Source organism: Echeneis naucrates, chromosome 6 (assembly GCF_900963305.1).
Source record: "Echeneis naucrates chromosome 6, fEcheNa1.1, whole genome shotgun sequence".
NCBI lineage: Eukaryota > Metazoa > Chordata > Actinopteri > Carangiformes > Echeneidae > Echeneis > Echeneis naucrates.
This window is the reverse complement of record NC_042516.1, coordinates 24,106,169-24,134,009: the sequence shown is the minus strand read 5'-3', so window position 1 is coordinate 24,134,009 and position 27,841 is coordinate 24,106,169. Positions and strand designations below refer to the sequence as shown.

Below are 27,841 nucleotides of genomic sequence, written 5' to 3'. Positions count from 1 at the left end.
TTTGTCAAAATTTCTGGCAATGCTTTGCGTGAATTTGTTCCTTCAAATCTTTATTTTTTATGACTCCAAATTTTCATCAATAAACATCTTAATGTTCCATAAATACAATTCTGAACGAATCTGCTCCTCATCTGATGATTTACAGGAAAACTTTGGTCATTAACGACTTTCCATTCAGTTCGTCTCAAGTTTTTCTCAGAGATATTCAGAATGTACCTGCGACCCGACCCTGAGTACGTGGATGAAGATGGATGGATATTCATACTGTAAAACAGCTTTACAGAGGAGAACCAGACGAAGCTCAGGTCCTCCTGGATCAGGTCCTCCTGGACCAGACGAAGATCAGGTCCTCCTGGATCAGGTCCTCCTGGACCAGCTGCTCCTGGACCAGCTCCTCCTGGACCAGCTCCTCCTGGACCAGCTACTCCTGAACCAGGTCCTCCTGGATCAGGTCTTCCTGGACCAGATCCTCCTGGACCAGGCCCTCCTGGACCAGCTCCTCCTGGACCAGCTACTCCTGGACCAGCTACTCCTGGACCAGGTCCTCCTGGATCAGGTCTTCCTGGACCAGATCCTCCTGGACCAGCTCCTCCTGGACCAGCTCCTCCTGGACCAGCTACTCCTGGACCAGGTCCTCCTGGATCAGGTCTTCCTGGACCAGATCCTCCTGGACCAGCTCCTCCTGGACCAGCTACTCCTGGACCAGCTACTCCTGGACCAGGTCCTCCTGGATCAGGTCTTCCTGGACCAGATCCTCCTGGACCAGCTCCTCCTGGACCAGCAACTCCTGGACCAGGTCCTCCTGGACCAGGCCCTCCTGGACCAGCTCCTCCTGGACCAGGCCCTCCTGGATCAGGTCCTCTTGGATCAGGTCCTCTTGGATCAGCTCCTCCTGGACCAGCTCCTCCTGGACCAGCTCCTCCTGGATCAGGTCGTACTGGACCAGATCCCCTTGGATCAGGTCCTCTTGGATCAGGTCCTCCTGGACCAGCTGCTCCTGGACCAGATCCTCCTGGATCAGGCCCTCCTGGACCAGCTCCTCCTGAACCAGACGAAGATCAGGTCCTCCTGGATCAGGTCCTCCTGGACCAGCTCCTCCTGGACCAGGCCCTCCTCAGGTCGTTGAGGATCGTCCTGCCGTCTTGTTCTTCAACCAATCCACAGCCACTGTCATGGTGAGGTCATCCGCTCTGCAGGTTTTATTATATTTCATGAAACTGCGGCTCCGTTTGGGCTTTTTTTTTTTTTTTTGACCACATAAAATTACAACAACCTAAACTTTAACAGCGAATTTGAGTTTTAGGTGAAATTTTTAATTTCTGTCTCTCAGTAAAAAACCCAAACGTGTCTTCACTGACCACCAAAAAACATCTTAAAACATTAACAGTATTGTGTTATTGTTGTGTCATTGTGTTAAAATGCCAACTCTCAGTGTGGGACTCACAGTGCATGTTAACTTTTGGCTTGGCTCAAAAAGTTTGTCAGACTGCAGACATCATTTTAGGTGTGACAGCTCCGCTCAGCTTTTATTTGTTGGATGATGGAATCTGCTCGTCCAGCTGCCAGACCATAATATTCATGACACTGGAGTCACATCAGTCCAGATGTTTCACCCGACTGACACGACTAACTTAAGATGAAGATGTCTTTCCTCAAACAGCCTTTCTGAGCAGCGTTATCTCAGATTGAAGCTCGGTGGCTCATCAGGACTCAGACTATTATGTGTCATTGTGTAATATTACAGCACAGGATGTTTGTCCGTGTTGTCGTACAGCTAAAAAAGAAACAATCTGATTCAGAAAGTGTCTCCATCCAGACGCAGCAGTTTCCAGAGCTGATGAAAAACAAAGGCCATCTGAGTACTTATTCCACAAATGTTGTGTGTTGAGCTCTCAGGGCCACCGGACCCGTCAGAATAAACCTGGACCTGGTTCTGGGTCCACAAAGTGAAGCCAATGACCTCAGACTGTACTGTAGTCTATGGGAAAATGTGGTCTTAGTCTAAAATACAACATGACGTTCAGGTTTTAAATGATGCTCCATTTAGGGGAGGGGTTAGGGGGTGGGGCTACTGTGTGCTTCACAGACTGGACCACCCAATCAGGAGAGAGGATGAAGCAGGTACTGGTAAAAAAGAACAAAACAAAAGAAGATGACGGACCAACAGTTTCAAACCAAAGAGACCTACGACCTGGAACATGTTCCCTGCTCATCAGCACTCCTTCCAGCTGGACCTGGACCCTCACCATAAAGCCAAACCGTGTTCTCACCCCACAACTGAACTGTTTTATCGGGCCAACACCCAAAAACACCATCCTTCAGTGTCCTCCAGTCCACAGCAGAGATGGAGGTGGACCGATCTTCCCCTGCAGCTGCAGCTTATCAGGGTCCATCCAAGGGGACAGAGACTGGACAATTAGACCGCAGGACTGTGGAAGGACAGTGTGAAAGACACGCTGGAGGTCTCAGAGTCGCAGCACATCACGATGAGCTGACGTTTTTTTAGCTGTGATCATGAGTTTAGCTACAAACAACGTCAAACTCACAAAACAGTCATCCCACCAAACTGTGAGATTTAAGGTGAACCGGTTTCATCGACCACGTGTTGAGAACAGTGACAAAAAAAATACACACATTCTGAAAGATTTACAGACATCTCATGTTCTTCATCAGCTGGAGGCCACGAGAAGCAGTTAAATCATTTAAACCCAAATAAAAGTTAGTCAATTTGACTGTTGCTGCTCTGGTCAAAAAAGACCAAAATTAAATTTAAATCTATTAAAAAAAGTAATGGATTAATAAATCTGTTTTATTTTACAAACCCTGGCTGCTCCCACAGGAACATAGTTCAATGACAGACATGGATGAACGTGAACAAGCCCACATTCTGTCCAAACCACATGTACCCGTAAAACCTAATGTCTTCATCATAAAATCTGATGAACTGCACTCAGGCTGAGCCAAAGCCTGACGTCTCTGTGACAACAGGATCTGGAGCCTTCAGAAGGTCGGAGTTCCCTCAGTTTTGATTCACCCTGCTGCCGTCCCACATTTCAGCTCAAATCAAATCGAATTATTTATGCCACGCAAAACCATAACAAAGTTCCATCAAGGCTCTTCAGCTGTTAGAAAGGGGGGGTGTCTGCCTCGACTGGTGGGACTGACAGAGGGAGAGCTACCTGCCATGGACAGAAATCAGACTGCTCAGACGGCTGACTGGATCCAGACCACAAGCTGCAGAGCTAATGAAGTTTCATCAGCTGTAAACTTATAATTAAGGCAGAACGGGTTTCATTCTGTGACCCAACAACCACAGATCAGACGACAGATGACAAACGTCCAGACGGTCTGTGGTCTCTGATTCTAAATCAGGTCCTGCTTCTGTATTAATCCAGTGAAAGCCTCAAAGGTCTCAGTCAGCAGAGAAACCCTCACTGCCTGTATTTAGAAACTGAACCTTAAAACCAGCCGTCAGGACTTCTGGGACTTTGTGATGTTACAACAAAACAGTCGCACTCTCAGCCACAGCACAAAAATGTCCAGGAACCAAAGCCTGAACTCTGACTCAGTACCATCACATGTCCAGAACGTCCTGAACACGAACACGTACACACTGTTGCCCTCGGTGCTCATCGAACTTTAGACAGTTCAACGTTCTGCAGCAAAGTAAGAAAAGTGCTTTACCTCCCTCTTAAGGAGCCTCGCGGTCTCACGGGGTTCCGGTGCTGGGGGACCAGCTCGGATCAGTCGTCCACGTGATGTCCTGAAGACACGAAGAAACAGCTGTCACACAATAGAAGCAACAAGTGAGAGAACATTTCTGAGTCAAACCAAAGAGTCCAGGATTCATATGGTAACATGGTGCTGAGGCCATGGCCTGATCCAGCTCTACGGGGCCTCAGGGCAAACGGAAAATGTTCTGGGGTGCCGAGGAGCACCAATGATTTGTTTGATTTGTTTATCTATACAGTAAAAGACACATTTAGTCAACGAGTGAACATATTGATCTGCCAGCGTCCGCCCACCAACACCACCAGAAATGAGACAGGTAAACTTCAGCATTGACCTCAATTTAAAGAATTTACATTTCAGGTCTGACATTTTTTCAGCTGTGGCATCTTAGGATTTATACATACATTTATACGTTTTAAGTGTTTCAGCAGGACGTGTTGATTAGATACTGTTGGGTCATTAAATATACAATAAAGCTCAGTCATAGATCCAAAATCTACCCAAAAGTATCAAGAGTCATAAAATGGAAATACCCCTCTAAAGCAAAAGCACTTTCTTTGTGTGACTATTTAAAGATTTAAAGTTCTCAGTAACTATACATTCATTTCACTGGAATGAGATGAGATGAGATGATTTTTCTGTGTGACACAGACCAACACGATGAAACCTGCAGAAAGAAATCATCTGGTGCCGCCTGGAGGAGACAGGACAAACTGCAGGTTTCCCCCAGTTCAACACCATCTTAATCCAGGATGAACAGCACCGTAAATGTATTTCTACTGACAGTGACCAGCAGGTGATGGAGATGAGCGGGGAGAGCAGAGGATGATGAAGTGTGGACTCTGGATTCCTCTTTGAGGTGTTAAATCTTTCAGATTATAGATGACTTAACAACCTGAAAAAGGAGGACAGACGGACAGAGGCTGCTGAGTTTTAGAACAATTCCAGTAACTTTAATAAGACTCTTGTACAAAATACCTGATGCTGCCTTAGAAATGTTACTTATTAACAGGCGTCCAAAGTTGGTAAAAAAAATAATATCTGATGAATAAAAAAGAGCCCTAAAAAAAGTCTTTTTTTTCCGATTTCCTTCAGCCTGTCTTGTTCTGACGTCTGACGACAGCTCTTGGTCTTCCTTCAAGCCTCTTCGTCCCACAGAAGCTCTCACACTCCCTCTGAGTCATGAAGCGGTTGTCGTTGCCACCACAGCCGCTGTACCAGAAGGGAGAACATCTGCCCCGGCCGCTGTCGAAGAACCACCTCAGGGCGAAGTTCCTGCAGCGGCCCGGTTCCTGCCTGAGGGAGCAGGACTCTGGGTGAAGGCAGGAGAGACAGAAGATTCATTCAGGACGCTGCTCATCGCTCCGGTTCTGACAGTTTCAGGACCGGCCTGCTTCACATCACCTCCACGTTCTTATGGATGTGGACAGTAGAAGGTGCTCGGCCTCACTTTAGTCACAGGGCGAATAAACCAACTATACCTACTGATTGATAATGATAACGGATAAAAGGGTTTTCTTTCCATCCTGACGAGGAATCATTTAAAGGAATCTGCTGTGTGTGTGTTTCCCTCTTTACCTTTTCCTTTACTTTTGGTGACTGAGCTGGTCAGCTGGGTCTTCACCAGGATGTTCGTACCTGAGAGAACAGTGTCAGGTTCAAACTCTGAACTAAGTCTGTGTGTGTGTACACATTGTGTAGACTGAAGTGTGTTACCGTTGAATTCTGCTCCTACGAATGAACTTGGGCTGAAACTTGTGGTCAGACCGTCGATGAGTCTGGTCTGACTCCGCCCTCCCTCCTCTGCCTGAATCCTCTGATCTGGATCATCTGCCGAGAAATAGTCTGGCTCCACTGACCCCTGACTGGACACAGCATTGAAGTCGATGGGAAAATGAATAGTATCATCCTAGTCTCCTTGGCTGTTATTTTTTTGTCAGCTTTCTTGGCCTTGAATTCAGAACACTGGATTTAAGGTAAAACAACCCAAACATCATTATGTTGAATGTTTCCGTCCTAAACTGAGGAGAAAAAAGTTACCCATTGATGTAAAGCAGTGTGTCCTGTTGGCCAATCAGTCGGCTGCAGGTCTGTTTTAACGAAGGCGGAGGATACGTGTTGACTCCCTCTGAAACGACCACAGGAAGTGAAAGTGAACTGGCTGCTATCTGAAGGCGACATGGCACTAACTAAATGTGGACTGGTGTCTTACTGCTGAGGGCAGAGAGGAAGACTCTGAAGAAGCGCTGGGTGAAGCCCTGCTCATCGGCCTTCAGTCGGTCCACGTGGATCAGGTGCTGCTGTACTGGCAGACTGGCCAGCTCCTCCACCTGAGCCCGGCTGTAGCGGTCACCGACCGTCACCACAAAGAGCGCCACCCCCTCGCACTTGGCCTTCTGGGAGATGTACTGCAGCTTGGTCCGGTCTGAGTAAGCCGTCTCTGTGCCCACCAGGACCAGGAGGGCCTTCTTCCTGCGGGGCTGGGTGGCCTTCAGGAGCACCTCCCTCAGGGTGAACTCCAGCGTCTGTCCCAGTGCGGAGGAGCCGCCCTGTTGCTGCATGGTCTGGATCAGGTGTTCCCTCATCCTGTCTTGGTCCTGGTAGGTCTGCAGGGAAAACTCCACCTTGGGGGTCCCGGTGCCGCTCTGCTGGACTACGGCCACCCGGGCCCGGTTGCTGCCTCGGCGGGGCTGCGAGGTCACGGCCAGCTGCTCCACCACAGAGCTCAGCAGCTGCTGGGCACCAGCGTACTCGTCGGCCTGCATCTCCCTGGAGCTGTCCACCACCATGACCAGGTCCACGTCGACCTCCTGGGGCTGCAGCTGCTCCTGGATGAAGGCGCACTCCTCTGAACGCTTGCAGGGGTCTGAAAACAGCAGCCATCATCCAGAAACACCATCAGTATAAAATATTAATATATCTGAAGGAACCTGCTTGAGGTGAACTGAATCTGCTCACCGTAACAGATGGCGCAGTTCTTGACCTTCCTCAGGTCAGCAGCCACGTCCTTCCCCAGCACCGTGAAGACGTAGTTTCCAGAGTCATCAACCTGAAACGAAAACAACAACAACACAGTGTTGATGTGAATAATGCCTTCAGCCCACTGTAGTCACTTCAGATAGACCACAATGATAAACTGAGATCCATCCTGTGCTGAAAACTGGCCCAGATACTTCCACATCTGGCTTCTTGGCCCTACTCTGCTCTACATGCTTCCACATCTGGTCCTACTCTGGCTGTTATCTTCCAGGATTTGCTGGAAGATCGTCTGCGATGTTCAAACAGCGAACTGTAGGGGCTGCCTGCTGTCCGAAAATGTTGACTTGGTGTTTTCAGGCCGGTGAAGTGAACTCTGAAGGGATCTTCAGACTGGCTGTGCTCAGTGCATCCTGGGATGGTTATCTGGCAATGGCCAAAGAAGGCCTGTACCGGTTTAGCTGCCGCATTAATACAGATGAGGTCAGACAGGACAGACTGCTGAAACAAACCTACCTCCATCGCTCGACTGATGGCTGGAGCGTTTCTCAGAGAGAGGACCACTGGGAATATCTTAAAAGCCCGGTACCCCATCATGACGGGAACCACGTCATCCACATCCTGGGACTGACCGCCGGAGAAAAACACCGCCACCTTCCTTGTGGTCAGTCCTCCTCTGACACGTTTAAACGTGCTATGAGCCACAAAGTGCATGGCGGCCCCAAGATAGCGCAGGTTGTCCGAGCGCTCCAGGGCGATGTTCTTCACAGCCTCCGTCAGTTGCTTCTTGCTGTGATAGTCGTGGAAGCGGATCAGGTGCCTGCTGTGGGAGCTGTATCCCACCACAGCCACCCGGGCGCCTGTCGGACAGTTGCTCTCACTGACGGTGACGTCCTCCAGCAGGGACAGGAGAGCGTCCCGCTGTCTCTGGAAGATGGCTGGGGTCACGTCCTTGGACATGTCCAGACCGAACACCAGCTCGGTGGGGAAGGCCGGGCACTCTGACCGTCCTGGAGAAGAAAGTAAAACTACAGCACAAAAGGAAATTTCTGGTCCGCATGCTTCCACGTCTGGGCGGAGTCTGGCTTTCTGCGACGTCGAAGTAGAATTTTATATTCCTGCTGTCTAAGGGTGAAGTTTGGACCACGAGGCCGGCCCGATGACTGTCACTTGAGGTCAACAGAACAGAAATCATATTTAAAACTCTGCTTTACTCACCACCATCACAGAGTGGAGACATACGTACCAGAGGAACAAGCTGTGTGGAGGAGGGAAATCATCTTTAGACTTTTAGGACATTGTGCTGATAAATTTCAGGTTTTTAGTCAAGACACTTAAAACAAACGTCTCCTGGGCTGAAGTGGCTGTATCTTGTGCGTTGTCAGGACTTACCACAGTTGTCTTTGATGAAGCTGGTCAGCTCACAGCCCTGAGACGACACCAGAGATGTTTGGTCAACAGTTTCTTAGCTCTCAGTGTTGGCAGGTGAAGAGAATTTAAGGTGGACTTACGAGATGGCTGCTGTCTCCTGGGGGCCCTCTGGAGCCCTGGATGGAGGAAAAACAGTTCAGACGCGTGCTGACATCATATCACCAACCGGATATTCAGACGGCGGCGAGGTCCGACTCTTACCCTGTGTCCCGAATAACCCGGCTCTCCGGGCACGCCTGACTCTCCCGGCCTGCCGGAGTTCCCCTGGGTCGGTCAGAGCAGAAACAGAAGACGTGATGTAAAAGCTCAGGCAGTAGAAAAACAGATCTGCTGTCACTCACCCCTCGACCGCGGTTCCCTCTGCGTCCTGGATATCCTTTGGCTCCCTTCAGACCAGCTTCACCCTGAGAACCAGGAAACACAGCAACAGGAAGTGGTCGCTCACACCTGAAAAGTCTGGGCCTTGTTTTCAGGGTTAAGGATTATTTAGATTTCACAGACTCACCGGTACTCCAGGGTATCCAGGAAAACCAGGATCCCCCTGTTCAGAAAAGGCCAGAGTTTATAATGTCTCTGGGTTAAAGGTTTTTCTGACTGCATTGTTTTCACCAGTCTGTGAGGATGCTGGGAATAAATTCTGAGATATTTTAGGTCCTTCATGTTGGGTCTACCTTAGTGCCTTTGGGCCCTTCACCTCCAGGACCATCACTACCATCCTGACCCTGAAACAGACGGCAGTGAGTCAGTCTGAGGATGAATATAAAATTTATATGACAACATTTACACAATTTCTGTTTCCTACCGGTGCTCCTCTGGGACCTGGTGATCCTGGAGAGCCTTTTATACCCGGGTCTCCTGGTTGACCCTTAAAACAACAAATGTTAGCACTGCCACTAACTGCGATGAAATAAAGAAATTAGCATCTAGAGGAGAAAAATATCCATCTGCAAAACCTCACAGCCAGTTGAATCTAAAGTCATCTTGTATAAACCTGACAGAAATGATGCCAGACACCTTCTGTCCATGAGGGCCACGGCGTCCAACTGTTCCCGGGTCTCCGCTGTCTCCGTGTTTACCCTGCAGGGAAAAAATAACTAAAAATCAGTGAGAGTCAACCATTCAGAACCTGAACATCATCTTCCCTGTCAGAGAAATCCTCTCAGTCTGGATTCAGAACCTGAACCTTTAAACCGGCTTCTTAGTGTTCCTGTCCATATTCTGCAGTGTCTCTGGTCCCCTTCAAACCTTTTATGGGACTCTAGGACTTTGACGCCTAGAGGTCATGTAGCATGACACTGCTGACTGTGCGGTAAGACAGCACAGGACCACACAGCTGCCATTCAACATTAATGCTGTGATACAAATACAATCAAGTTTTTAAACAAAAACAAAGATTAAGACTTTTTTTAGTTACAGTTCATGGAAAACTTATCAGGAGGACTCAGGAGGAGGAGGGACATTTTCCCATAGACTTCAACATAACCTGATTGTTTCTGGCTTTACTTTAGTCCATGTTTATGGACAGTCTGGTTCTCCATCTGTCCTTACTCAATACATACTTGACAAAAAGCCCGGACATATCTCATGTCGCCTGACCTGTGAGCTCATCTGAGCTCCCGAGCGTTTGAGGCTCACTGGAGAAAATAAAGCGACAGAGTTACATCAGTTCTGGAGGAAAGTGGAGCTGAGTGGATCTGAGTGAAGCTCTGGTGCAGAGGAAGTAGCCAAAGGTTGTGTGAGGACAGCCATGGCACCTGTTTGTCGGATGTATTTACTGCATTGGTACTTTGAAGAAAGGTATTCATTATCGACACGGCTCTGTTATTACAGAGAGCTGTGCACGTTTCCAGAAGTTTGGTATTCAGATCTTTTGTGATGTGACTTGTCTGAAATCAACCGTGACAATTCAGTGAATAGTGGAATGTTCAGCTGGACACAACATGAGTCTTTTGATGCACTGACCTGAGGTCCAGGAAAGCCAGAGATTCCTTTTGGCCCTGGTTGACCGTTGGCTCCTCTGCGTCCCTGCAGAGACAACATGGACTGGTTTAGGACACACACAGCAATGAAACAACATCTGCATCAGAGTCCATCAGTCCATCAGTCAGCATCCCGTCTCACTATATTTAAAGATGTCAACGTTCATAATAGTGACCAGATGAGTCCAGAGAGGATCAATGCATCAGATTTCCTCCTCCTCCTTTATGGACCAGGTCAAACTTCAAATCGACCTGCTGGCCTGTGGTATCAGTTGTTCTGGTATTCTGTGTTTACAAATGTGCACAGCAGCCAGGGGACACAATCCAGATGACATCCAGCCACGCTTTCTCCACTGCATCATCATTACAATATTATCGAGCTACACATGGTCCCGAAATCAAGTTCAGGTTCAGGTTCAGAGGGACATCTGGTTAGCCCGGTAAAATGTGTTAAACACAACAGCAATATAACAGCAGGAGAACTGAATAGAAAAAAAATAAAAAAATCTGATGATGATTTTCGTTGGCACTCTTGTCCCAAACCTTCATGGACACATGGTTTCCCTTTTCAAAAGAATGCTTTGCTGGATTTCAATGGAAGTCTATCCATTTGCCAAACCAGTCGCCACAAAAAAAAAACCCGCCAACGCTTTATGAAGCAGAGGCTCATGAGAGGTGACCTGGACTGAACTCTGGTTAGTGAGTATTGTTTTGTGAGTCTAATTGAAACAGCTGTAGGACTGAGTCAGAGGCAAATGTTTGCAGCTGGGAACTTGAGAACTGTTCAGTCTATATTTGGAAATGTACATTATTTTTGCTGTGCCATTAAATAAAACAAAGACTTTAAAGGTGTTGTGCTCAGCATCTGTTTGTCATCAGTGAACAGTATTACATTATTTCACCAAACCTCACATATCATTGTTCATGCAGAGTAGACCGGCTGTGCAGTCTTTTCTTTTCTTAAGTTGAAGAGTGACGATCGAGGACAACATGCAACAAATTTTGGTTTTATGTTTGATTGATTGGTTGTACTGAGAGCTGGAGAGGAGAACATCAGTTTGATTGCTCACCTGAGGACCAGCAGCACCGGCACTGCCCTTGGGTCCTGGAGCTCCTGGCTCACCTGGCGATCCCTGAAAAACGAGATGAAGAGTTGAAAGGTGTCTCAGGGTAATAAACTTTGCCCAGCAGAATCAAGTTATTCCTACCTTAACTCCAAGAGGGCCTCGTCTTCCATCTTGTCCCTGAGCAGAACCAAAAACACAAAGTCTGAAGGATTACACACATTTGATATTTAGGAGATTTCTCAGCAGCTGAACTTGGTTTCTTATTTTCAGCCATTCCTCGTAACACACCATGTTATAACACATCCTAAGACGTGCAAGGGTGAGGGTTAGGGTTAGCCTAGCTGATTAGCATACCACCTTTGGAGTCTCTGTCACCCCGAGTTTAAGGAGGTGGCAGAACAGTGGTTCAGTGGTTGAGACGAGACGGAGACAAGAATTGCCCCCCAACACTGAAGTTTGATGCTGAACACACAACATTTCTTCTAATCTGGTAAAGAGCAGCTGTATATGCAAATACAGGGTATGTAGCATTTTCAAAACTTGCAAATGGCATCTTTAAATGCATGAATTATGATCCAAGGTGAGCAGCGGTGCCTTACGAAGGGCTAAAGACAGCCTGCGACCTGATTCTGAATATTATTGACTCAACTTTTAGCACTAACATCTGCGTGTGTCAAACTAAAGGCTGCTAGAGGCCTCTTGATGTTTTTGAGTCACTTCGCTATCAGACAAGAATAACAAAAAAATACTTTATGTAAACCTCAGATATTTAAATTTATCATCTTAGGAACATGTTTTCTCCAATAAAAGCCAGAAACTGTCAAAGCCAAATATGATTAATATTCAACATCCTTTACTTGAACAATAAACTCCAATAAAGTACGGAGGTATCATCAACATCAGATCTCCTGAAACGTAGACATGAAGAAACAAACAGAGTGAGGATAATGAAGAGACATAATGGTGATGTCTGCAGACAAATGCAGAACATGTTCATGTAATAAGACACAATGGAAATTTGAAATCCTACCGGGTTTCCAATGACTCCCGCCTCTCCGGGCTGTCCATCGGGTCCAGGTGAACCCTGTGGGTTTAAATACGTTGTATGTGAAAACACAGAATTCATGATGAATAAAGAGTCCGTTATCTCACAGTGATTTGTGTCCTTTCACTAAAACTGTGGATGTGAACGCTGTCAAAAAGAACTGAAACTCATTTCATTTCCAATGCAACGAGTTAAATTCCAGAGGAGCATGAGACGGAATATGAAGCAACCTTTTCAAAACAAGTGGTTTTTAAGTGAGAGGTTCAAATTCTGGTGGTTTGGCTTTTGGCCTAAAACTGCTTTACACTCACTATTTGTTCTTTTAGCATTTTTTCATAGAACAGAGAAATGGCACATTTCCCTGGCTGTGTGAAAACTTTGTATACTTTATAATCCTTTACTGGATTGTGTGATGTCTCTTACCGGTAAACCTGGGTTCCCTGGGTCTCCTTTGGCTCCTGGGATGTTGTTGTCAATACCTGATTCTCCCTATCACACAGACACAGAGATTTCAGTTCAAAAATAAGAGTTTATTCATACATTAATATTTATATTTGGGTCTGTTCTCAGTCTAACCTCTTTGTGCTGTGGTTTATTAAAAACGTCCCCATCAGTTATTAACTGCTCTCTACAAGAAAACAGACCGACCTCACAATTTCCTTTGGTGGGAATTTAACATTTTAGGCAACGACTCAATGTATTGTCTACTTGTAGAAACCACGAGTGACTGATTCAATCTGAGTTAAGTAAAAAAAAAAAAACAGACAAGACAATCAATCAATCGATCAGAAGGCAGTGCAGTGTTTTGGCACAACAAAGACAGCAGAAATGAAGTGAACTGAGGTTTAAGTATGTCTGTGCATGACTGACTCTGCCAAGCACAAGAACATCTGGTTTCCACTTTACCTCTTTCTGTCTGATATTCAGGACTGAAGTGTGTTTGTGCAACAATCATCATCAAATCATGTTGTGGCTGCTGAAGTTGCCCCACTGGGTGTGTCTGCGCTCGGTGTGTTTATCTGGTACTCACCGGATCTCCTCTCAGTCCTCGCTGTCCTTTCAGCCCGGCTCCCCCTCTGATACCTGGGATACCCTGAGGAGGACATCATGACAGTGTGAAGAGCTTAAAGTAAACAGACACTTAACTATGCAGCAAAATGAAAATCAACATAAAGTGTTTTTACAGGGTTTCCTGGGTGTCCTCTCTCTCCTCTCCCTCCGCCTGGTCCCGTCTCTCCCTGCAAACACAGCAGACAAAGCTCAGAGCCTGAAACACATTGATGCTCGTTCCCACAAGTCATTTAAAAGTCCATGTTTTGAATTAAAGTTCCATAATTTATTTTAATGATCTAAATCTAAAACTTCTGATTTGTTAATCTGAAGAGGATTTCTTTGTGGTTTTAACAACCAAAAACCATCTCTGTGTAGTTGTACATCTCTTCTCTCATTCTTCTCTTTGGAGCTCTCGGACCAGCAGGTCAGTCAGCCAATCAGGAAGGGCAGTTTAGACTGCTGCTTTTAATGTGTGATGGAGACCTTTGACCCTTTCACTGGGTTAATGTAGAACCCAGGTTCTACATTAACCCACCTACTACCCACCACCAACTACCTGATTTAGAATCAGAGCCCACATGGAGGTCTACCTGTAGACCAGATGGACTGTTAACATTTGCAGGTTTTCGTACCTGCTCTCCGTTGATTCCGTCCAGTCCGTTCTCTCCGCTCTCTCCCTGCAGCGTTGGAGGACAGTCCTCTTTTAGTGAAAGTCCAAACTAAATGATGCACTTTGACTTTACATGGAAACGGGCCTGAGTCACTCACCCTGTTGCCTGAGATTCCTCGGTAGCCCTGCAGACACAAGCACAATTTTAACACATGAACAATATCGAACGGGCAAATCATTCCAAGTTTTCTTCACTATGTCTGAGTCGTACTGTACCTTCAGTCCACCGACTCCAGGACAGCCCTGAGGGCCCGGAGATCCACTCTGTCCTGGAGGTCCTCGCTCGCCCTGCAGAAACCCAGCTTAACCAACGGTGACACAACAGACAACACAAGTCTGAAGACTGTGTTCTTCTCTGTGTCACACTGATTTCAGCAGCAGGCCAGCAAGCATCCATCATCATTATCAGAACAAGCCCCTCCTCCCAGTTTCACCCCGTTGTGATCTTAGATGTGTGGATTGACTTACACTGACTCCCTCCTCTCCTGGGAAGCCTGACTGACCCTTCTGTCCACGTGAGCCCTGTATATAAAACACACCAAGTCAGACGACTGGGCCTGGACGGCCAATGTTTCTGAATCTGATGAGGTCGACAGATAAGTGGGGGGAGTAAAACTTATCCCCCATGTGAGTGTGGACACAGAGAGAACGTCATGTACAAAGTGTATAGATGTTTGTATTTCAGTCACCTTTGACCCCGGAGTTCCTGGTGAACCGCGGACGCCTTCATGTCCGGAACATTTGCACGTGATGCCGCAGCACTCCCTGTCTGACACTGAATTCTGCAGACAGACAGAGGAAATGATAACCGCCTACATCTCCTGGGTGGACGCTGACAGTCTGTAAATCCATCAGCGTCATTCAGCTTCCACAGAGGTCTTAACAGACTCCAACCAGACTTACAATCTGTTTGAAGATGGTGCTGGCCACATTTGGCATGCCGATGCTCAGAGGAAGATGGTAGTTGAACCCGCGGCCAAACTCCACCATCTGCAGCTGGGCGGGGTCACGGGCTTTCTCCAGGGCTACAGTGAGCAGAGCGCTGACCCCTGCAGGCGGGAACACACAGATTGGAATAAATAAATGTCTACGTGATACGCTGGCATACGCTGTATACCTTCTTAAAAATCATTTTGTGACTGACTCTTTCTGTGTTATTCCCTTTTGGCCCTCTGGGGCTTCCGTCGCCTGTGGCCTGTGACCTGTTGCTAAGCAACGGCAACACACCTGTTCGGCTCAAAGCCGAAAGCCGCGAAATTATTCTCTCTGTCAGTTCGATCAGTCTGCCGAGCCAGGTGAGGCGGCTGACCGGAAGAAGGTGGCCGAGAACAGCCAGGTGAGGCGGCTGACCGGAAGAAGGTGACCGAGAACAGCCAGGTGACCGAGAACAGCCAGGTGAGGCGGCTGACCGGAAGAAGGTGACCGAGAACAGCCAGGTGAGGCGGCTGACCGGAAGAAGGTGACCGAGAACAGCCAGGTGAGGCGGCTGACCGGAAGAAGGTGACCGAGAACAGCCAGGTGAGGCGGCTGACCGGAAGAAGGTGACCGAGAACGAGCCCGGCGCTGCCGCTAAGTTAGCCGGTGAGTGAAGTTAGCATGGTTAGCTGTAGCAGGTGGTTGGTTAGAACCAGCTAACCGGACCAACGTTAGTGAGATCAATGGAAGAGGGAGGGAGATACTGTGTGTGTGTGTGTGTGTGTGTGTGTGTGTGTGTCACATGTTGATAACGCATACTCTATGCGTTAGTGAGTGTGATGTGTTCATGAGGATGGATGATGTACGAGTATAACAAAATACCAACAACATCACAGTTTCTGCACATACAGTCTATCCAACCAACAACATGGCAAAGAGAGTCCGAACCTTTGACTGGTACTCTACCAAGAGATTAGAGTTACTGGTCCAAACGTGGGAGGTACAGAGGCAGACAAACTAAAGGAAAACCCAAATAAATGAATGAATGAAGAAACATAAACGAATCGGTTGGTGTGGCCACAGGAACACTGACTAAAGGGACATCTGCATTTAGATCTACGGGAGAAAAGTCAGTCCACAAGAACAACCTCTGATGGGGGCGATGCTCGTGCATTAGAAGAATGTGATGTTAGGACAGAGACTCTGAGACTCCTTTAGACCTTTGGAGCTGAGCTGTGGGATCTGGACCACGACTTCAGCATCAGATCCTCCTGGAAGTTTGAGGTTGAGCCTGCATGGATCTGGATTTGTTGCTCATCGCACAGATGCTGGGCTGGATTGAGAGCTGGAGAATATGCAGCCAAGTTCCCAACATCATTCCTGAACCGGAGTTTCACTGAGGCAGGGAGCGTTATCCTGCTGAAAGACGCCGCTGTTTCCATGAGGACCTGCAGGAAGTCCCAGCAGGAAATTCTTCACCAGCTGGTCTGGTGTCCGTCTTCTCCAGATAAGAGGCACTGCAGACACTCAGACCCGACCAGCCACATGACGGGAAAAAAAATCTGCTCCATCAGATCAGACCACCTTCTTCCGTGGGTCCCTGACCATTTTCCTGAGTTCTGCTGCTTAACATATCACACCAACCCACTCGGGAGGGATGACGTCAAACATTTAGCAATGAGCAGTAAGTGAAGGTGAAGGAGAAGACAGAATCTAAACGTAGAATTGTGGAATGAATAGTTAATAATAAAGAAATCACTGAGGAGAGGAATTCAGTGATCCACAGTTCTACTTTTGAAACAACTCAGCGTGCCACTTTTTACCAGACTGTCTCAGCAGCTCGGATTCTTGCTCCAGTTTCATCACATCTTCATCGAGTCCATCTGAGAAGATCACCAGCACCTAAATGGTAAATTAATTTCTAGTTATACTGTTGTCAATGAATTCTACTGGATGTATTTCAAAGTGCAAATGGACTGGATTATCAATCCTACCTTCACATTAGCACCTGACTTGGTTAGGAACATCTCCTTGAAGGCATTCAGCAGAGCGGTGTTGAAGTAGGTCGGTTCTGACAACAGATGGGTCATGACTTTCTTCACTGCATCTTCACTGTAGTCTTCAAAGTTTGTGTCATACAGAGACTGTCCGTTGCGATTGAACACATGGTAGGACATTCTGGTTTCCACATCTTTGGGGTGAACGCAGCACAGGCCTTGTACTGAGGAAAGGTAACGGGCGATCTCTGGCAGGAAGGTCTGTAGCTTGGTGTGGCCGCTGATCGGCATCTCACCAGGAGCCCTGGGCCTCCGAGAAATATCAAATCCCATGGCGACATCAATAGTGCAGCCTGCAGCAAATGGAAACATGGTTTTACCTGTGACGGTTTGAGACACCGAAAAACATGGTGGGAAAGACAGACAGTCACACTATTCAACTCACCAGAGGAGTCAGTTGACTGGCATATGGCATCAACCACCTTCTCTTTGATAGTTTCCAAGCCCTCGAAGTTACGCGTAGTGAAAAGCTTCTCTGGGGTGCCTGTGATCTGCAGGAGCTCCAGCATGTGGACGTCTCCCACACCAATGGCAAACACCACAATCCCCAGAGACCTGAGTTCAACGGCTGCATCCTCCACATCATCATGAGAATCACCATCTGTGATCAAGACCAGATTCTGGGGGACCCAGTCATTTCTGCGGCTGCCATGTGACACCTCAAAGTACTTCTTGATGTAACCCAAGGCCTTTCCAATGTAGGTGTTTCCACCAGTTTGTTTGATGCTCTGAAGGTGTCTAATCACATCCTCCTTACTGGAGTACTTGTCAAGATAAAACTCGTGCTTAGGGTCATCACTGAACTGAGCCACTCCAACACGTATAGAGTATTCCCTGACGTCAAGGCTCTTCACGAGTTGTGCTGTGAAGTTTATCATCAAGGTGTAGCTTTCTACGCTGATGCTACCTGATTGATCAAGTAGAAAGATAACGTCGGCCTTCTCTTTCTCACAAGCTGCCAAAGAAAAACAAAAGACAGGTATAAGTCCACACTGACAACAAACAACTTTGCTGTAGGTCAGGGTACTTGCACTGTCGATGAAGATTGATGGGGGCAAAATTTTCAGCAGAGTTAATTAACATTCCCCAAATAAAAAGATAGGACTCAAGTTCTATGTAGCACTTTGCAATCAATAAACTACTACATTTTAGCTGCATCCGAACATGCTGACAAATGTAATGTTTGTATTTTGTCCCGCCACTACGCTACTGAAAGTGGCTGAACTACAAGTGTCCTTCCTGGTTTAGTACACATCTTACCTGGTTTAGTAGAATTGCAGAGAACAGAAGAAATATTCTTGTGTAGGGTTTCTAGGGCCACAAAATCATCTACATAGAAGACTTTGGATGTGTCGCCACCAGCCATGGTTTTCAGCTCTTCCATTTTTGCCCCTTTCACTCCAATACTGAAGACAGTAACCCCGTCTTCTCTCAGCTTGTCAGATGCTGGCTTCAGATCATGAGGGTCGGTGGCTTCCCCGTCTGTGATCACCATGAGGATCTGTGGCACCTTGAGAGCTTTTCGGCCACCATGTACAGCCCCAAAGTACTGTGATGAGAATTTCAAGGCTGCGCTTGTATAAGTATCTCCTGCTGGTGCAGTTATATTTGAAATTGCTGTAAGAACATCGCGTTTGGACTCAAAATCTTTTAAAACAAAATAAGACGCTGGTGTCGTTGCATAAAGAATGACTCCAAAACGGGTCTGGTCCTTTCCAACTGTGGCTTTTTCTACAAATGACTTCATAAAAATCTGCATGCTGCCAAAGTCTGTCTGACTTATGCTCGTGGAGCCATCCACAAGGAAAATAATGTCAGCTCTTTCTGTCTTCTTGCAATCTATTAGAAGAAGAAAAGGACAGCCGTTACAATGGAACTCAAAAAGCAAGATAAAATATTTTAGGACATAATTTGTTCATAAATGTTAAAACACAAGATAATAAACAGTAAAAATCTGTATTAAGTTTTTGGATTTCATGAACATAGTTAGAGAAAAAAACACATGATGTCTGGCGCCTTCCTAAGTCAGTACTTAGTAGCTGCATAATCAGAATCTGGAGTCTTGTCTTTCAATATGTATATGATATTGACACTATGAACTGTGACCTTCTCTAAATTACTTTCCAGAATAGCCTTGTCAAGCTCTTACCTTGTTCACAGAGCTTTACGACCAACTGGTTCTCCAGTTGCTTCAGTTCATCAAAGTCCTTCTCATAAAAGACCCTTTCCTGTGAACCGCTGAGGTCCTTCAGTTGGCTGGTCTCAGCCCTGTCCACTCCAATGGCATATATCACCACATTCTTTGCTCTAAGCTCTGCAGCAGGCACTTTGACGTCATCTTGGGCTTTTCCGTCCGTTATAATTAGCAGCCTCTGCCCTATGCCAGGGCGTCCTCCTCGGGATTGAGAAAAATACTGTGACACCTCTTTGATGGCTTTTCCTGTGTAAGTGTTTTGGTCCATTTGCTGCATTGCATCGATGGCCTTCAAAATTTCATCTTGGCTGTAGTAGGTGTCAAGGGAAAACTCCATTTTTGGTTCAGAGCTGAACTGCATGACAGCGATGTGCATATCGTTCTTCCCAATGGCAGACTTACTGACAAGAGATTTTATGAAATCTTTCATTGTCTTGTAGCTTTTCTTAGAGATGCTCCCAGAGCTGTCAACTAAGAAAATGATGTCGAGTGGCACGTATTTGCAAGCTGTGGACACAGAACACAGAAATGTTAGTGTGATGCTCACTTTCCCCTTTTTTAGCTCATGGCCCGGTAGTTTGTGTGTCAAAGGATTAAGGCAACAGAAAAATCAACTCAGGGTGTGTCTTTTTACTTGTTTAAAAAATGAAAGTAAGATCATCATCTTTCCAAAAGAGCCATGTGAATCTGTTTGCACATTGAAGGGCAGAATCCACGAATAACTGAATGGTCTAGCTCACCTCGGCTAAGCTGGCTACGTTACCTTCACCTCAGGCAGCAGAGAATATGTGGAACTGGAACTTCCAGCTGCTGTTTCAAAAGTGATCAAGCATTCAAAATGTCTGTGACTAAAAATATGACCCTGCTCAGTAATTCATCAATTCAGTTCATTCATCACCAGTTTCACCCCATTTGTGTTACTGGTTACTGGTACCAACTAACCAGTCTGGTGTCTTCTTCCAGATCCATGATGTTCACCAATGTCCACGGAAAACATCATTTTTCGAACTCTCTAGCTGTGATCTCTGCTGTTTAAGCCACTTGATTGGTCCTTCTCTGGTGTTTGGGGCTCATGGCAGATGGTGTTTCATGCCTACATTTTACCAATGCTGCTTTAAACTGAACTCCACAGAAGATAGATGTATATTTCAAAGTCGAGGTAGTCCAGTTTTCCTTACCGTCAGAAGAGCAGATGTCACTGGTGATGTCAATACTGAGGGAAGGCAGGGCATCAAAATTGTGGACAAAGTGAGACCTGCTAGGGTCACCAGCGATTTCCTCCAGCTCCTTCTTGTTTGAATCTTTCACTCCGATGGCATGGATGATGACATCTTTAGCCCTTATTTTGTCTGCAGGATCTTTGACTTCATCCTGAGATTTTCCATCTGTGATGACGATCAGGTATTTTGGGACTTTGTACCCACGAGAGGCCTCGGCTTTATCAAAGTGACCAATCATGTCATTCAGTGCACCTCCCGTCTTTGTTCCACCTCCCTTATGACTAATACCATTCACAGCTTTCTCCAGGGCCCTTACGTCCGAATATGTTGTCGGCTCAAATTCCAGAGTTGGAGAATCGGAGTATTTCACAAGCCCAATGCGGACATGATTTTTCCCAATACGGAAGGTTTTCAGAAGCTGAATGATGAACTTTTTCATGTCATTGAAGTCTTCATGTCCAATACTTCCCGAATCGTCCATCAGAAAGAAGATGTCTGCGTCATCCTTTTGTCCACATGCTGGAGAAGAATGGCAGCCACAGAGGTTAGTTATTTCCATGAACTCAGAGACGGGGAAGGTAAGAAATGAACAGACACTTTGAAATAGAGGCAGGAAGTACAATGTTACATCTCAAAGACAAAAACAAGCAAATGATAGGAAGGACGGACAGGCCGCCAAGAAGTGACTATCACTTGGATACTGACAGGGACTTCTGACTTTCATTATTCATTTGCTAAATACATATAAAAGCTTTAAATTTGAACTTGTGTAACCAAACAACTATAAAAAAATCAAATTGTTCAAACCTTTTTTGATGACGGTCTCCTCTTTGACCACTTCATGAATGATGTTCGTGCAGAGAATCTTCTGCAGCTCACGCTTCAGAGGCATCAGCTTGGTGAAACTCTCCACGTTAAAAATATGACCATGGGAGGGGTGGGAGGCCATCTCCTCCAGTTCAGATATTTTGGCCCCTCTGATTCCTATGCAGTAAATGGTGACACCATCCCGTCGAAGATTAAGCGCCGCTTCGCTCACACGATCCTGAGATTCACCGTCTGTGATCACCACTGCCACCTGCTGGACGCCTTTCCTTTTCCCCCTCGTTTCAATAAAGATTTGTTCCCGTGTGAAGTTTAGGGCGGCTCCAGTTTGTGTCCCGCCACCACTGTAAGGCAGGATGCTGATGTACTGCAGGATTTCAGCTTTGCCTCTGGGTGTGTCGAGGTAGATGTGGGCTGTAGTAGAATCTTGATATGTAACAAGGCCAACTCGGACTCTGTTCAAACCAACATCTAGGCTGCCAACCATCGAGTGCAGGAAATCCCGGACTAGCTGGAAGTTTGTCTTTTCAATACTTCCAGACTCATCCACAATGAACACAACGTCTGCCACATTGGCTCCTTTGCAATCTGTAAAAAGAGTGTTGTCAGATAGCTGAGCTATGAGCCACTTATACCCAATGACAAATTAAAAGGATCAGCAACACAACCTCTCAAATGATCTCAAATGCAAACTGTTTGTTGTTATGAAAACCAACATAGAGCTTATGTTTATATATATGTTTATATGTATATATGTTTAAGAGCACACAACGTGATTAGCCCAACTGTATCCGAACTCAGTCGTAACAGAGTCCTAAATACATGGCCCAGCACCTTTAAAGGTAACATGTAAATATATTTAGTTGACAGCCACTAAAAGAATTTTGGTGCACCACAGGAAAAGAGCTAATCCACATTGGCCAATCACGCCCCTTTTTCCCTCTCTGATGTGGGTTCTTTGGACAAGTGTGTAAGGTAAGATGCTGCTGTGTTTTAACACTCCGGGTTTGGTGTACACAAACACCATTGGGGTGGGTGGGGTTTAGAGATTCGGTTCAAACATTGATCAAGCTGTCTCTAGATTACCGGACAGAGCTGGAACTGAGCAGTTTGCTGTTGACATCACAGCTACAAACAGTCCACAACCCAAAGAATGAAAACACAATTGACTTTGCAGTTACTGATGCAGAAAATAAGGTAATGATGATGGTATTGGTAAAAAGTCTCACCTTCAGCAATTCCCTCCCTTTCTCCCGCCAAGAGGAGGTTTTTCAGAGGTCCCAGTTTGGGGAACTCAAACACTAACTTAGTGGGAAGTGTGTCTTGTAGATTAATGAGTACATTTCCAAAAGAAAGTGACCCAACATCTACCCCATCTGCCATAAGTAACTTAGCAACCATGCCCACAGGGTCATCGGACTCATTTCCAGACACTGCTATCAGGTACTGTTTGTAGCCCAGGTGAGCACGACCTCCCGCCTCATGGGTTAATAAATTAACCTTGGTGTAGTTCATGGCATGGCCCAAGTTATGTGGCTGGTTGGGTTTCATATATGAGCGGAAAGCTTGCACTCCTTTTAGAGTCTCCTGCTTGGTTTTATGAGTGTTGAGTTTGAAGTGAACCTGGACATCTTCAGCATACTGAGCCAAACCAAAGCGGTGGGTGGATATTCCAACATTAATCTCCTTAATTAGTTTTGTGAGCTCGTCTTTAAACTTGGCTATAGGTCCGTGGGGGATTTTACTGTCCACCAAGAAGAAAACATCTGCATACTTCTTTTCCAAAGCTGAAAGACAACAAAACAAAATGATTATTTGTATTATTACAGTGCAGTTCCTCCACATTATCAGATGTCTGCTAATAAAAAGAGGGTTCTGGTTCAGGGTGAAGAATTCAACTCATAGGGCCATAAATACATTTAAGGTGTGTACATCTTTACCCACATCAATTCTTCCCCCCGTTACAATAGCTGGCTTTTAGTTTGACCTATGAGTGGGCAGTATGTGAAGGAATTGTGAAGTTTAGTCGTTGGGTTATAAGGATAGCTTAAGATTCAAAAACCACATAGCAACCATCTATATTTTCTCTGTTTTGGGTTTCAAAAGGCAGACTTCTATTGGCTTTCTTGCATTTTGGGGCAAAATTGATCAATGAATCCTCACCCTCCACAGAGCTGCAGACGGTTGTCAGCAGCCGTGTCCTGATCTGGTCCAGAGCCGGGTAGTTGTCAATGGTGAACAGAAAGTGCTCAGGGGGAACGTTGGCGATGGTTTCGAGCTCCCTTTTGTTTGCCGCTCCGACCCCGATGGCATATACATAGACTCCTTGAGCCCTCAGACTCTCAGCGGGTCCACTCACGTCATCTGCTGATGCCCCATCAGTCACGACCACAGCAATCTGTGGCACCTGTTGGCTGGCTCGGCTCCCCGCCGCTGGGGCAAAATACTGATTCATGGCGAAGCTGAGGGCCTTGCCTGTCTCTGTTCCCCCTCCTCGGTAGGGGATTTTGTCCACAGCAGCCAGCAGTGACTTCTTGTCCACATGATCCTTCAGCAGGAACTCTTGGTGAGGATCATTACTGTACTGTGCCACGCCTATCTGAACTTTTTTGGGGCCAATGTCTAAAGATTTGATGACATTCCGCAGAAAATTTCTGACTTCCTGAAAGTTCTGACTTTTGATGCTGTCAGAGCCATCAATGATGAAGACGATGTCGGCCACAGTGGCATTTTCACATTCTGGATGAAGGAGGAATAAAGTCAGTGACCGATGTATCAAATGAACTACTCTGAGAAAAATGTGACAACATTACAGATAAATCTGTGATAAATCTTAAAGTGCATTAAAGTGGCTAAAATCTCCTGTTTAATGTTGACTGACGTCAGGCTGAAGATCATGTTAGTTCAACAGGATCAACTAAAATCTCCAGCAGAACAGGAAGTGATCAGTTTTACTATGTTGCCATGCCCATGACTGAGACTTGTGGTGCATTCACTGACACATGGACAAAGTTTGGGTGTGTGAACGTTAACACATGAAGCCACTTTATTAATTATTAACCATTATCAACCTTTAAATATCAGCTGAAGTTTATAAAAAAAAAGTGAGATATACTTTGTGTACTTGCTGACCTTTGAACTGAGCACTGATGCCAGAGAAACAGGCTGCTATGATGAGGCAGTAGAGAAAACCTGCACTTCCCTCCATCTCCTGTTTCCTGTGAAACATATAAAACAGTAGTTTTCCACACCGAGGTAAAACGTCTTCAGCTTCAATATCTGATGAAATTAACAACAGAACACTGAAGTCTGACAGTAAAATTCACTTGATATTCTACAATGCATTTTCTTGTTTCCCCATCAGATTTAAAACTGCAACAAATCAAGAAAAAAATGTGTCACAATTCGTACAATTATTTCATAAATATAAAATAAAATAAACCAAAAACAATCAATTTCATAATTTCATTAATCTAAATTATTAAAGTGGAGAAAACTTAAATAGGTATCATGTATTACTGGATATCTGCAATAAATAAAGCAGGTATCTATGGTGCTTTCAAAATAAAAGATCAGGTCTGCCTTACGATAATTGTCTAAATCAACACCTTTTGGCGCTCAGCGAGTCCTTTCCAACTGGACATCAGTTTTCTCAAAAGTTGGCATGAACCTAAATATAACATTTCTTTTTGCTCTTTTTACCAGACTAAATAAAAGGGAACACTCTCCAAAAAGACTTTTCCCAGTGAAGGCAATTCATTGTGAAACAAAGAATCTGGCCATCCTTCAAACACAACAAAACTTTACTTAATGGCCTGCGCCAGATGTGTATATGTGTGTAGATGCTGCAGTCAGTCTGTCAGTCACATCGTAGCCCCGCCCCCTAGCCCCGCCCCTCCTTCCTGGTCTGTTTCCCTCTAAATGGAGATCCATGTAAAAAACTGACATAATGTTGTGTTGAAGACTGTAAACTAGAGACTGAGACCATAAACTCATCAGGGACATTTTCCCATAGACTTCCATACACTGATGGTCCCTCTTCAGTGTGAAGTCTGTTGGCTGCTGGTTGGTGATGAAGAGTTACTGAACAGCACGTGATGAATGAAATGCATGAACGTTACCTGGATCAGAGACAGAAGGAAGACGGGACGTCCAGACCTGACAGAAAGACTTAAAAAGAGAAAATAAGACTAAGAAAATAAGGTCAGCACCTTGTTGGTCGTCTTTATGTCCACAGATGAACATGTAAATCTTCAAATGCCTTTAGTTCATTTTTGCCATGGTCATTAGATCGAATCAGTTGATCAGTTGATCAACCGGAGTGAAAAGAACTGGAGCTCAGGGTCTTTTTGGAGATTACAGAGTACACGTTTCAATGTGAAACAGATGAACTTCTGCTGTTTTGCTGCCACATCACTTCAGCCTCCATATCCAACTGAGGCGTTCGAATCAAACTCAATCAAATCATGTAGCAGTGGGAATAATTTAAATCTGCTCTGCTTCGGGAACAGAGCTGGAGAAAATCACCAGGCTTCTCATTTACATACAAGAAGCAAGGAAAACAAATAACCTTCAGATAAAAACATTTGGTAATAAAACAAAACTGAAATCTGCAAATCTTCTGTAAGGAAAGAGAAACTTAAAGTCACAAACTGACCTGCTGCTGCTGCATCCAAACACTGAGTCTCACTGTCCGTCAGGACGGCTGGATGATAAAGACCAGGAGGAGGAGAAGGAGGAGGAGGAATGAGACCCAGTTAAAGACCCCCCTTTCTCCCACCTCCCACCACATTCTGTAGGGGAATCCGATCCATGTCAGTTCTTAGTGCACATGAATCAGTACAGATTTGTGAGTAAAGTCCTTAAAAGGTTTTTAATAAACCAGCAATTTTCTAGTTCAGTTTCAGTCCCCTGTCCTCAACAGACAACACACAGTTTATTGATTAAACCAGAACCAGAGGAAACCAGATTCAGAGCAGAAGGAGGATCTGTCCTGATTGGGTAGCCCCGCCCCTTAACCCCTCCCCTCCTTCCTGGTCTGTTTCCCTCTAAATGGAGCATCATTAAAAAAATGAACATCATGTTGTGTTGAAGACTAAACTAGAGACTGAGACCATGAACTCATCAGGGAGGAGGAGGGACATTTTCCCATAGACTTCAACACAGTCTGACTTCTATGACAGCCAGTGGAGTCGCCCCCTGATGGTCGGCAGATATAATGAAAGTTTAGGATCGTCAGCAGTGTCAGCTGAAGAAACTGAAGTTCAAAGGTCAATATCATTCTGCTGTGAGACGGCCACTGTAGTTCCACTGAGAAGAATAATTCACTTCTGAAAGAGCCAAATTTGTCAGATTGAGAATTTTGTGTGAAAGTTGTGTTTGTTGTCCCGTAGGACATTTTAACTTTGGTGGTTTTGTTTCCTCAATAAAAACTCACATGACTTTCATCTCATGTTGATACTTAGACAAAGCCTGTTGCACCTGCAGCCTAATTCTGAGGAAGCCTGTCTGTAGTGAGCTGTGGATCCAGTTCTCCAAACGGACGGACTGAAAAACTCAAAACACACATTCAGCTCTTTCCAACGAACACAAAGACGAAGGAAAATTCAACTGTCAGAATCAGATACTTTATTATTCCGCCGAGGAGCTAATAAAGGATTATCTTATCTTCAGGTTTGGAGTTTTTGTCAGTGGAGCCCGAAACTGTGATCGCTTTGTTAGATCTTTCTCCAACACAACTACTTTTGTACATGTTCAAACCCACACTTAAAATGAAATGAAAGTGTTTGTTGCTGAATTAGTCGGCCATCATCTTGAGTGCAATGAATTACTGCAGTCTACGGGCCAATCCGACCGGCAGCGGTCTTTCTGTAGGAAATGAAATGCTCCTTGGATTAAATTTTTGAAGCAGACAAAATTTTACAGTAAATCATAAAAATCTTTTAAGAATTATGTGTAATTAAATCCAGCTGGGTTAGCTGTTAACATCGAACAGCTAACTGAATCCTAAAGTCCAACTCTCAGCATAATTTACTCCCACAGGAAGCTTAGTGATGTAAGGGATGTGTGTCTGACTCGCGACTGCAGGAAGAAGTCAAGGAACTCAACTGGTCTGACTTGGCAGCTCTGTTAATCTTCCCAGGAAATTTTGTAGATTACAGAACAGTTCATGCCAGAACTATGACAGCATTAACACAGTAAGTACTCACAGCGTCCATTTCAATAATGGAGCACCTCAGAATGTGAGTTTTATGTCTATGTGGTTTTTGTTTGCTCAATTATTTATTATCATTTTCTTGCTTTTTAAGGATTTCTTTTTAATTTTGTTGTACTTCTGCAATGACAATAAAGACTTCTAGTTTAATTCCACCTTAAACCAAACTAAATTATATTTACACAGAAATGCTGGTGACAGGTTAATGACACTTTGGGGCTCTTTAGGAAAGTCTTTTCAGGCCTTTGGTCTAATGTCCCTTTAAGGTCCTGGATGTCTGGGCAGACTGAGGTGTTGTCACCTGATGACCTTTGTGGTCATTTTCTTCCAGACCATCATCACTTTGTTTTCTCTCCTGCAGAGTTTGTGTCATTCCCAGCAGCCGTAATCGTTCACATCAGGGCCAAAACGCTCAGAGAGACTCAGGAAAGAGTAAAAAATCCCAGCTTCATGAGTGAAATCT

General features: G+C 45.4%; 2 protein-coding genes across 3 annotated transcripts in view; both read right to left on the bottom strand.

The window, feature by feature from the left end:
* col6a4a (collagen, type VI, alpha 4a) overlaps nt 1-4,191 on the bottom strand; it is a 36,554-nt gene extending 32,363 nt beyond the window's left edge. The window contains exon 1 of the mRNA XM_029505204.1: nt 3,685-4,191. The gene's annotated coding sequence lies outside the window, so the exon portion shown is untranslated. The remainder of the gene's footprint in view (nt 1-3,684) is intronic.
* Nucleotides 4,192-4,822: 631 nt separating this feature from the next.
* LOC115045488 (collagen alpha-6(VI) chain-like) lies at nt 4,823-26,061 on the bottom strand. Of its 2 annotated transcripts, none has more exons than XM_029505210.1 (41): nt 25,822-26,061; nt 25,286-25,334; nt 24,297-24,382; nt 23,328-23,903; nt 22,394-22,951; nt 21,147-21,752; nt 20,298-20,858; nt 19,075-19,626; nt 18,186-18,764; nt 17,332-17,880; nt 16,863-17,245; nt 16,692-16,770; nt 14,857-15,002; nt 14,643-14,735; nt 14,422-14,475; nt 14,170-14,241; nt 14,052-14,078; nt 13,916-13,960; nt 13,415-13,468; nt 13,261-13,323; nt 12,654-12,719; nt 12,216-12,269; nt 11,327-11,362; nt 11,189-11,251; nt 10,102-10,164; nt 9,154-9,216; nt 8,942-9,004; nt 8,811-8,861; nt 8,645-8,680; nt 8,481-8,543; nt 8,341-8,403; nt 8,220-8,255; nt 8,101-8,137; nt 7,955-7,966; nt 7,225-7,718; nt 6,691-6,781; nt 5,945-6,598; nt 5,773-5,860; nt 5,449-5,597; nt 5,323-5,370; nt 4,823-5,044 (listed from the first exon to the last, which is right to left on the bottom strand). In XM_029505210.1, exons 3-41 carry the CDS (start codon nt 24,370-24,372, stop codon nt 4,824-4,826), a joined length of 7,524 nt encoding a protein of 2,507 aa, XP_029361070.1. In that variant the 5' UTR covers nt 24,373-24,382; nt 25,286-25,334; nt 25,822-26,061; the 3' UTR covers nt 4,823. The 2 variants fall into 2 exon arrangements, with proteins under 2 accessions (XP_029361070.1, XP_029361069.1); XM_029505209.1 differs by having other exon boundaries at nt 5,311-5,370; nt 16,863-17,218; nt 17,311-17,880; nt 25,822-26,058.
* Between the last annotated feature and the right edge of the window lie 1,780 nt (nt 26,062-27,841).

Excerpts from the sequence above, each read along its gene's own strand:
- LOC115045488 (XM_029505209.1), bottom strand. The coding sequence starts at position 24,372 with ATGGAGGGAAGTGCAGGTTTTCTCTACTGCCTCATCATAGCAGCCTGT. Across the intron at positions 19,627-20,297 it reads TGACATCTGCTCTTCTGACG|CTTGCAAATACGTGCCACTC; the intron begins GTAAGGAAAACT and ends CTGTGTCCACAG. Across the intron at positions 5,598-5,772 it reads ACACTGCTTTACATCAATGG|TCAGGGGTCAGTGGAGCCAG; the intron begins GTAACTTTTTTC and ends TGCTGTGTCCAG.